The sequence below is a fragment of the Nicotiana tabacum genome, chromosome 7, assembly GCF_000715075.1.
Source record: "Nicotiana tabacum cultivar K326 chromosome 7, ASM71507v2, whole genome shotgun sequence".
Taxonomy (NCBI): domain Eukaryota; kingdom Viridiplantae; phylum Streptophyta; class Magnoliopsida; order Solanales; family Solanaceae; genus Nicotiana; species Nicotiana tabacum.
This window is the reverse complement of record NC_134086.1, coordinates 45971879-45982954: the sequence shown is the minus strand read 5'-3', so window position 1 is coordinate 45982954 and position 11076 is coordinate 45971879. Positions and strand designations below refer to the sequence as shown.

The 11076-nt window shown below is 37.4% G+C and overlaps 2 protein-coding genes across 4 annotated transcripts; both read right to left on the bottom strand.

The window, feature by feature from the left end:
- Positions 1 to 1693: 1693 nt before the first annotated feature.
- Positions 1694 to 6226, bottom strand: LOC107775871 (translocase of chloroplast 159, chloroplastic-like). The gene has a single exon (XM_016595669.2). The coding sequence runs from the start codon at positions 5934 to 5936 to the stop codon at positions 1827 to 1829; it is 4110 nt and encodes a 1369-aa protein (XP_016451155.1). The 5' UTR covers positions 5937 to 6226; the 3' UTR covers positions 1694 to 1826.
- A 1132-nt stretch (positions 6227 to 7358) lies between these two features.
- LOC107775870 (mediator-associated protein 2) lies at positions 7359 to 10218 on the bottom strand. 3 transcript variants are annotated; one of them, XM_075257185.1, is made up of 4 exons: positions 9988 to 10218; positions 9056 to 9133; positions 8837 to 8921; positions 7359 to 7867 (listed from the first exon to the last, which is right to left on the bottom strand). In XM_075257185.1, exons 1-4 carry the CDS (start codon positions 10114 to 10116, stop codon positions 7473 to 7475), a joined length of 687 nt encoding a protein of 228 aa, XP_075113286.1. In that variant the 5' UTR covers positions 10117 to 10218; the 3' UTR covers positions 7359 to 7472. The 3 variants fall into 3 exon arrangements, with proteins under 3 accessions (XP_075113286.1, XP_075113288.1, XP_075113287.1); XM_075257187.1 differs by having other exon boundaries at positions 8837 to 8920; positions 9051 to 9133; positions 9988 to 10203; XM_075257186.1 differs by having other exon boundaries at positions 8837 to 8920; positions 9015 to 9133; positions 9988 to 10175.
- Positions 10219 to 11076: the final 858 nt, after the last annotated feature.

Genomic DNA, 11076 nt, shown 5'->3' with positions numbered 1-11076 from the left:
GGGTACACGTTGTTTTCGTACTCATACTACACTTGCTGTGCATTTTTGTTGCATAGGTTCATATGTGGCTAGTGGCTTAGCGGCATGGTTGATATGGAGACTTAGGTGGGCTGCATTTATCGAGACGACCCGCAGCCAACAGAGTCCCCTTCAGAGTATTTTACTATGTTTTTCATTTCTGTCCACTTTGTATTCCGGACAGTGTATTTTATTTCATTCCCTAGTAAATGCTCATGCATTTATGACACCGGGTTCTGGGATAATTATGGGGTATCTTGTATTAACTGTTTAACATTCATATTTGATTTGAAACGATTATCTTTTATTGGTAAAATTAAAGGAAAATCATAATTTTTAAAATTATTAAAACGAGAGTTTAAGTAAGTATTTTGGTTGGCTTGCCTGACAGCGGTGTCCGGCGCCGTCACAATCCTTAGTGCAATTGAGTCGTGACAAAAATTATGTTTAAGAGGCACATTGGAAGGCCATGGATTTTCGACCTTCTAATACATGATTACAATAACTTCTTTAAATGGTGAAAAAATCCGTTAAAAATTACAGAAGAAACAATAAAAAATTAAAACTTAAAAAAAATATATGTACCAATTAAAAAAATAGTAAAGTACCTCATAAAAAGATATCGTCATAACCCACGTCTGAAAATAAGTGCAAAACTCAAAACTGCATAAAAAACAAAAATTAGGACTTCAAATAAAAAAAAATGCTCAAGATCACAGCATACAAAGTTTACCGCACAAAACTAACCTACACGTACAAGCTCCTTTTTAGATAAAAAGTAAAATTTGAGGCTAAACAAACCAAATAACATAAAATTAACAAACAAATTGCAACTTTAAAAAATCAACCCACAAAGTACTGAATAAACCACATCAAATAAAGCAAAACCCGAAAAATCTTGCTTAGAAAATTAGCAAATTTTAAGATCAAAAGAGCATAAAATCTAACATAAAACTGAAACTTGAAGAAACATCAAGAAGCATAAAGTTTAATATAGCCACAAAAAATTTTAAAACCTTAAAGCTTTTTCAAAATAATAGCAATTTTAAGGCTAAACTAATTTTAAAATTTAAAAAAAAAATATTTAACTTACAAAAATAACTTGACGAAAAGAATAAAGAACACAAAAATAAAAAACAAAACATACCATCTTCTTCCAAACCAGTTGGAGCTAGAAGCTCAAAGGACATGCCTTCATGATTCTCCATAGAGTTCCACTATGTTGTTATTTTTTTCCACCTAAAATGAATTCTCCAAAACATACACAACAAAAATGAATATGCTCATTTACACTTAAAAATCTTAAACGAAAACTAATATATAAAAGTTCCTGAAAAGGAAAAGAATAAAACAAAAATAAATCACAACTAAAGAACATTCTTTAGTACATCTTTAAAAAGTCAATCAAATAAATTAGCAAAAAAAAAAAAAAAAATCAAGCTAATAAGCAGATCCAATATAATAGTCGGACAAGTCATAAATAAAATTTCAAAATATCCAATTGAAAATATGTGATCACCGAAGTCTTTTTCAATTTGAGCAAACAGAACTCATAGCTCTATGAGCTTTGCTATCAATCAATAATACAACAACTTCAAGCAAACATTCTATATCTCTAATAATCTTTTATTAGTTGAAAATAGATTTTAGAAATGATATGTACGTAGAATCCTAACAGGGAAAAGTAAAATGGTCCTTAAGAAAGAGGAAATGAAAGGTCCGCAATTATTAATTAGGCAAAATAGAATAACTGCCACTAAAATCATCAAAATTAGAGGTGCAACTGGCACTTGTCTAAGATACAACAACTATATTAAGTTCTTTTCACTTGTTTGCAGGAAGAGCACCCTCACTATCGCTATAGCAATTGGCAGAAGTCCTAAAATAGAAATCTGTTGTTGATCTGATGTGCTTGTTCTAACTGTTATTTGCCCGCTTTTCTTGCTGTTTAATCCAGCCCTAACAGCCATCTTGGAATTCCTTCCTATGGAGAACTGAGATTGCAAGTTGCATCCCCATATGATGTCATTTCTCCATTTCATCAAAGAAAGGCCAAGTGAACTTTGGTCCTGGCCGACGGGGTAATCTTTCTCTCTCAGACGCAACTCTAAGTTAGCTCCATACGCTGAATTACCCTGAGACCTGATGGTGCCCGTACTTCCCACCACAACTAACTGCTTACCAATGGCGAACTGGTCCTCCAACTTCAACCCGGTCACCAAATTATCGCCCAATAAAGTAATGGATACTCCCGCAGCTGTTTTATTCGTTTTCAGATTTTTCACTTTTGTTTCTCCCTTCAAAATGTAGGCAAGTTGCTTTCCTAAAGTTTGAATGTCGAACCCCACCATAGTTGATCCTTTCTCCCAAGTCTTTGCGGAAACAGATGAATCCAAGTGGATGTTGAACTCTTTCTTATCTTTTGTGAGCTGAAGAGCTATTACTGCAGGAAACTGACCTGCAATGGCGAGGTGATCCTCAATGCTCACACCATCATATCCACAATCGTGGTCCCAGCCCTGGGAGTCCATAACAGGTCTAGCAAGAAGTTGAGACGAAGGTTCTAAAAACCGGTATTTATAAGCCGGATTGTCCCCATCAAAAGAATTTGGGAGTGCCATGTCAGGTAATGGGATTGCTACTCCTGCCGCGCTCCCTGTTTCCTGGTCAGCACCTTCTTCCATGTAATCACCTATCTCTGCTTTGCCTTTCTTCTTCATGTCCCTAAGCCTTTTTAACTCCTCCCTCCATTGCTTCTTCTGAAGTAGCTTCACACGGTAATCATACTCGTCAAAATATGCTCTCTTTTGCTCCTTGCTTAGCTTTGCAATCTGAGATTTCCTCAAAGGTCTGAAAGGTGGAAGGTTATCATACTCTTGTTCAACTTCTTGGTCGGAATCAGATGAATATGCCAGCTCAATGTCTGAGTCCATATCATCACCGCCTTGATTGTTAGAGGCTTTAGGATGAACATTCGATTGTAACAGTGAAGATAAAAAGTAAGCTAAAGGAAGTGAACGCATGGGGAAGCCAAAAAGCTTTCTGTGGTCAGGAAAATCGAAATCTTTCATGACAGAATCTACTTCTGACAAAATCTTCATCGAGTAACACAAAAGCAGTAGCTGTGATCTCCAATTTTCTCCATTTGGGAGCAATATTTCTCCTTTCTCATTCTTTGGACTGAGTGGGTGGTTTTCAACAAGTGAAAATGGACGACTCGTCAACCCAGCATTCGTCGTGTGTGAATCACCAATGGAGTGGTTAATTAACTGTTGAATGATACGTGAGCGCTGCGCAACAAACATTTCATAGCTTACAGGGTACCCCGCGGGTCCATCTGGAGGACTTGAAGCAGCATGTGTAAGGGTAACTATGGCATTACGCCATATTGATGGACCAAGATATCTACTGATGGACTTCAGTAATGGTACATCACCAAGATCTCTAGATTGTGTGTCAATGCGGTCAACATAAAGGACTACATCAGGACTGTGTTTCTTCATATATTTCTTTATGGACAGCAAAGTTCTCCGGTTAATGGATTGTTCCGGCAGGGAAGAACTGAGACCAGGAGTATCTAAGATGTTCAATGTAACTCCATTCAGTTGTCCAATAATCTCCTTCACATTTGTCGTTGCAGGTACAAATGCATCTACTAATGATTTGGCTTCACCAAAGATAGAGTTTATTGTAGCACTCTTACCAACTCCTGTTTTACCAATAACCAGGATATTCAGAGAAAAGTTCAAACTGTCTGGATCCTCTGCTTCTAACTCCATTGCTACCTTCTCAGCAGAGTCAAGGCTGGATGCTTGAGAGGCTGACTTCCCTGCCGCACGAACTAACTGGTATAAGACCTGTGCAGCTACAGAATCTTCAGGAGACCGGTTTAGCTTGTGGATGAGCCGCAAATATTTCACTCTTAACTGTTGTAACTTCTCAAGCTTCTTCGTTTCTTCGTCACTCAAAATTTCTTCTGATATACCTTCAGTCTTATTCTCGGATAGGCTGAAACTGTCTGCATTGGTTGGCTGAGCAGGCCGAGATGAGTGAAATGTGGACCCCGAGCTACTAGGTTGCTCCAGAGAAAAAACCCGTGTACCATCAGCAGATGGAATTGTAACATTTCTACCTTCAGGTCCAACACCAGCAGCAGCCATCAGCAGCGCAGCCAGTGCTTCTGCATCAAACATCTCTTTCCCTTCACTTTCTCCGTCTGTGTCTACCTCCTCATCCGAGTCTGTCACAATCTCACCATCAACCTTTGGTAAATAACCTCGAGAGACCTCTCCATCATAGTCAGCAGTGGCTATTCGGAGGTCCAACTGATCAATGATAAGTTTCATATCATCCAAACTTTCATCATTTTCACCTAAGAGTAAGACTTCTTCATTTTTGAACAATTTGACAGGATCAATGTCTTTGCCGTTGTTTTCTAAGTAGTCTGGATTTAAACAATCCTCTGTGTGTTGTGTTATATCTGATAACTTTGGCACGTCATCTTCCACTGTGGAGGACCAAGTTACATCTGATGAAGAGCTTGGACTAGAATATACTTGTTCTTCAGCTGTTGGCGGTACTGAAATTTCAGTGCATTCCAAGCTATCTACTTCACTATTCTCAGTGAGTTTATGACAAGATTCAGTTTCAGTTTCAGTGGCAATATCCTGACGATCACTTCCTTGATAAATCTCTTCCTCCGTACTCTCTAAATTCTGACTGTCCCCCGAAGCTCCAGTAAGCAAGACGACACTGTTTCCACAGTTCAATTCATCAGCTCTGAAGTTTGATACTGTATTTTCTTCCCTTGGGCTGTTGTAAGTAGTATCAGAAGGCTCAACATCACGAAACAAATCTGCACTTTTTGGCTCAGCATTACTATCAAGAATTTGACTTGCTTCTGTTAAAAGCTTTCCGTCATTGTCCAACTCTTGTCCCAACAAAATAGATTCTTTACTTGCAACCTGATACACGACTTCTCCTCCTTCAAAAGTACCATCGGCGTCACCTCCCTCCGTTATGAGATTCTGAACAGTGTCAATGTCAGCTTTATCCTCTGCTTTAGTCAAGATCAAGTCCTCTGCCATTCCAGATTTTATCACATTTCCAAGCTCTAATTCACCCTCCTCGCCATCCGAAACATCTGGGATTCTAACTTTAGGGGCACTATCTAACCTCTCCAACACCACATCATTCGGAATTCTAATGGCACCAAGAACATCATTCTCTTCTGGTAAACCGGTGCTCAAGTACTCATCTTCACTGTCCCAAGACAAGTGTGCACGAATGCCTCGAGTTGGAATCGAAGGAATCGCACTATCAACAACAGCACTTCCAGCAAAGCAAACATCTTTATCAGACCCCTCCAACGATGTTCCTATAGCTACCTCATTCTCCCCATCCACAACAAAAGGCCTATCACTATATTCATCAATACTATCAAGTCCATCAACAATTTCCCTATCTTTTACAAAAGGTCTATCAATATATTCGTCATTACTATCTAGTCCCTCAATGGAATCTGCATAAAGGTCAGTTAAAGAAGACCTAGAGTCATCATTTTCACCCACACTGCTGCCAGTTTCTTCATCTGGGGTTTTCACAAATGGTCTAGAAACAACAAATTGGTTAACAAAATGAGTTTTTTCAAGATTTTGCTCATCAGGGTCAGACGCAAAAAGCCTCTCAGAAGCAGTCTCAAAATCATCCTCACCACTAACAAAACCTTCAGACTCAAAACCAGTGTCACTACCATAATAACTGCTTGTGGAACTAGTATTCTTTTGTCCATTAGAGTATTCAAAGTCAGAATCATCAACAGTAAGAGGAGCTCTAATACCTGTAAAAAGAGGGACCTTTGCAGGAGGTGTGGTCCCTTGTAGTGTGGAAAGTGGAACACCATAAATCTTTGAATCCATGGTCACAAGTCACAACAATAATTCTTTTCTTTAGTCCCTACCTTTCTTTATATAAAAACATACACAAGAACACAAAAAATAGAAAAGGGGTATCAAGAAAATTCGAAAAAGTCCGAGTCTTGGGGCTTTGGAAAAGATGGTGATATACGGGGTTAGGTTAGGGTTTGGTTTTTGGTGTATTTCAAGATTGGTGTTTTGTGTTTGTTGTTGTTGGTATATGAGCTCATGATTCGTTATTTGGGGTAATTTGGTAGGTATAGTGGTTAGAGGAGAAGCTTACACGTGAACATTAGACAATGGTGTGTGAAATGTGAATAAGATAAGGCTGAGAGTTGTAATTTTCTTGGAGGTCTTTTCGGCTCATTTGAAACCTTCTTTTTGTGTTTTATTGCATGCCTCCTGTCACCTGTGTGTATTTTGTATAATAAATCATACGCGTGCGAGTCACGTGACTCGTGTTACTGACTATTTCACCTTTTAATTTCCTTCCAAAACTTTCTATAATAAAACCGAACGTTGATTTCAACTTCTTTTCTGTACTTCTTTTGTGCAAGTGTTTTTTATATTATTGGTCACTTCCTTTCTAATAGATTATAAGGTGTCATTGTTGTTTTTGTTGTTATTTTCTTGAAAATGGTAACTCTGTTTTTGTTGTAATTTTTGTTGCTGATGAATGAATTAACCGACAGCAAGTTGTGAAGTTGTGGTAATTTTGACTTCTCGATATTTAGTTAATTGACAGAAAAGAAAAAATCATTAATGATTTTGATTCAGATGTTAATTCTTGAAAATTTTGTAAATTGATTAAAACCATCAATTGAATATGGCATGGCAAATGTGTTGCACATGTAGGGTACTACTGTGAGAATTTCTCATTTTCTCTCCTTGTTATGAAGCTTTCCTGCCCTTTATTTGCTAGCTGTTAAAGAAAAAGAGTGAAAGAATAATCACCACTTAGATCTCATGTAAAAAAGAAAAGATATTCACACGGTAAGAATAAGACACTAGAAGTAAGAAAGAAAGCTAGGAATTCCATAAAGGACAGTTTCAAATTTGCCTTAATCCAAAGAATGCACAAGAACAAACCACCCCAACCTAATCGATGATAGACTCAGTTCTTGGCAAAATGTCTACAGTTAAAACGACTTGCATTAAATTTACAGTTAAAAACTACTGATGTATTAAAGCAAATTCGAAATGGTTCCTAACCAGATCAGAGACCACTACATTTTGGGGGCGAAACATGAACTAAAGACACAAAAAGCCTAAAAACGAAAATTATGCTCTGTTCGACGTTCGATGTAGTATTTGCTCCTTTATATGAACTTGCACAGTATTTCTAGTTTCCTGTGTTTGGTAAACAAAAAGCTTTCTTGTCAATGCAAAATTCAGTGGGGATTCACCTCATAAAATGAGCAGCCCTAAATGTAAAACCTAAATCATTACATAGACACCATCTGTGGGCAAGAACCACATATTTGTTTTACAACAAATGCCAGAGAAATCAATGTCGCAGAAAAAACATAAGCCAACACTTCAACCATCAATTTTCCTTTTCTTCTTTGATTTTTTTTCATGAGATTGATCCAAGGACCCTGAAGTCAATGCACTATGATCCCTTCCTGAATCTTGAGCAGATTGGTCATTGGATTTCGCAGGGCCATCGCGGTGTTTTCTCTTGGTAGATTTTGATGGTTCCCCTGCTTCAGACAGAGAGCTTCTATTTCTGCTATTGGAAGGAGTATAGGCACTCGCTGTTCGCATACTCCGAGTCCTGTTACTTTGAGTAGGAGTTGCAAAGCGCCGAGATGAATTGGTCAATGTAGTAGCAGATGACCGCTGAGCCATCTGCTTCAAGTTTATGCTATTCTGTTTAAGCTCACTTGGCTCTGGGTAACGGATAAGGGAAACACGCCGTGAAATTTTCCCAGCTGCCAAAACATGCAAAAGCATCAGAATTGGTGCGCCTAACCATCTCACATGATGCTCGACAAAGTTAACAGTGAGGGGGGAAAAGATGCATCTGAAGGAACCTCATGTGCATATGACACAAATAGTTTATTGTCCAAGTAAAAAGATCATACTATAGTTTCATATAAAAGATGTAGTCATGCACAGAAAAAGCGTTATACTTGACATCAGAGACGGTCTTGAAGAAGTGGGCACTAATTGACTAGATTATACTATTTGAATGCAGTCCACATTATGCAGTCTCTTTCCAAGACGAATTTCCTTGACAAATAAAAACTGGAGTCACAGGTACAATCTAGGAGCCAATATCTTAGAATTGACCAGTTGAAGTTCTTTATACCGGTCCGCAAAACTACTTCAAAAACAAATTCACCGTCAAAATCTGCTCAAAGCCTTTTTCGCTGTTTATCTGGGAATTAGCAGTGGTTGGATCATGTAGAGGTTCACACTACGGAAACAACAATAAGTTTTACCAAGAATAAACAAAAGCAGAGCACAAGTAGTTGGATCGTGTAATACAGTACGAGTTCCACGCAATTAAGAGATAGCAATAAAATTTGAAACAAAAAAGGGCAAGTCATATTTATTAACATAATACAGCAAATTGAAATCATCAAAGATACTGAGTCACATTAGCTTCAGTACTCACATGACAACAATGCGCGGCAGAACATAATGGTCCGCCCTACTCAGAAATTAATTCCACGCCGTAACAGAGAAAAATAAGATTATGAAGCATGAAGCCTCATCTGTCAATAGAATAGCTTTTACTTGAACAACATCACAAAAGAACATATAGAGATGCCATATCCAAAGGGACATTACACGTTTCGAGTGTTGTGAGATTATATGAGTAAATAAGCAGATAAAAGTATAGCAATATGCAAAGGAACTTTGTATTATGAAAGAAAATGCCGAGTAGGAGTTACCAATTGTTGTCTCAGACTCAGAAGATAGAAAGACCGTCACATCTGGGTCCAGCGCTCTACAACTGACCACTTCATATGATTTACCTGTTACAATCATTAAGCAAAATGTTAGGAAAGAAACTTTCATTATCCTAAAAGGCCTATATGAACGCTAGAGACACTGAGGTGGGGAGATGACCACAATTAGATGTAAATGTTATTCTTAAGACTATACTTTCCAGATGAATCCTCAAAGCTGCCCATATGCCCATCTTGATGGAGCTTCAACGAAACTTCTCTCCCATCAAAATCTGGATGCTGGAATAGCCAATTGGAAATTCAATAACACAGAACTGATATAAGTGACAGTGACTGAAAATATACTAACACGTCCTACATTAAGAGTGATTCTGTTCAAATTCAATTACTGAACAAATCATAATTAGTCACCTCACAGAACATGGTAACTTCAGTGCATGAAAGTCAAAAAATTCATGTTCTACTATGTCCCATCACCAATCCTCTCAAGTAAGCTCACTCTTTGTTTGGAAACTAGGGAAGGATGGGAATCCCTTATTGTTGCTTGTTCAGAGAAGAAACAGAGACAGAAAATCTCTCGATTCATTGGGTATTTTTCACTAAAGTGAGGGAAATTATTAATTTGAATAATCTTCTTTTTTCCTTTATTCTGATAAAGTAATTTTTTATCTTTAGCCAACCAAATATTCACTTAGAGACTTCAGCAGCTGATTTTCCTCCCTGAAATCTCTTCTTTGCTCCCTAACCACACGAAGAAGGGAGAATGTCTCAATTTCTTAATCATTTTCCACTCTTTACCCCTTCCTTCCCAATTTCCAGACAAAACATCAATTTAAGGATTAGAAAATTATCTTGATGAAAGAAATTCTTTTTTTTTCCTTTTAATATTAAAACAAAACCTCATAGATGAGCAAAGGCATCGAGGAGATGCATACATGGGTGAAGAAGAGAACTAAGATTGAAACAGAGACGAATAATGTACATTAGACTATGATAATGTGACTAAACGTCTATAGATATTGAAAGTACCTTGATCTCCTATTATCCAATTGTGAATTGAATTGAGTAAAAAAAAAACATGCACCTTATTACATCCTAAAAGCGGAAGAAAACGAAATCCCCGTGAATCTTACTTGATTTAAGGGCCATTGGATAAGCCAGAGCTCGGTTGAGTCTGCTGAGTTAAGATTAATAAGTGAATCCTTTTTGACCTCCTCAAATTCTGGGGCAGGTTTGTAGCTAAGTTCTTTCAGAGGATCCATAATAATGAAATATAATCAATAAGAGTGTTTATTTTCAAAGATTGCAGACCAAGCACCTCCTTAACCACAGGCCTACACAGAAAAGCAAAATCAGCAATTCAGCATAAGACAACTCAAAATTGGAAAATAACTGGAGAAGGTAATAGATCTTTGACCATAGCAATAAAATAAACAATCCAATTGTAAACTTATTAAGACTATAAAAACTGCATCGGGTTAAATTTGAAAAGAGTTGCACAGGCACAAGCCTATCGGATGCTCCAATCACTTGAACTTCGAAACACGAACTTCTACTAATTAATTTTTGAATAGTGGACGAGGGCAATCCCCAGTGGTGGATGTAGCTACCAATCTACGGGTTCAACGGAACCCAGTAATTTTTATACGGAGTTCAGCTATATATATGTAAAAATCTTTAAAATTTCAATTAATATCACGTTTTGAACCCATAAATTTTAAAAGTGCAACGGGTTTATTGATAAGACCATAAGGACAAGCCATCAAGTTAAAATCCTGAAATCCGCCTCTGGTAATCCCAGTCACGCCCCAGGCTACTTTGCACTTTCTGTCTGATTAACTAAGTTTAGTTTCCTTGACTCACTGAGGTAATCCTTGTTAAATTCATTGTATGGTTTGGTTTGTTCAGCTTTTCTGTTTACCTTAATATGATTCTTGTTCTTAATAACACTATAACAGGATAGTGAAATAAATCATCATCCAAATAGAGGTATTGCCAATGACTTGTTACCCTATTCACATACTGTTTCTTTCACCCAAAAGCTGTCACCTCATTCACAGATAGAAATGATAAACCTAGCAAATCGGAGGAGTCCAATAAAACAGCCACTACAATTAAGAAGCAATGCTTTTCTATTATATATGCTTAAGCAGACACTAAAATGCTTTTGGAGCAACATGCTTATGGTTTCCACTTTGTACACTATTACATATATTAGAGAG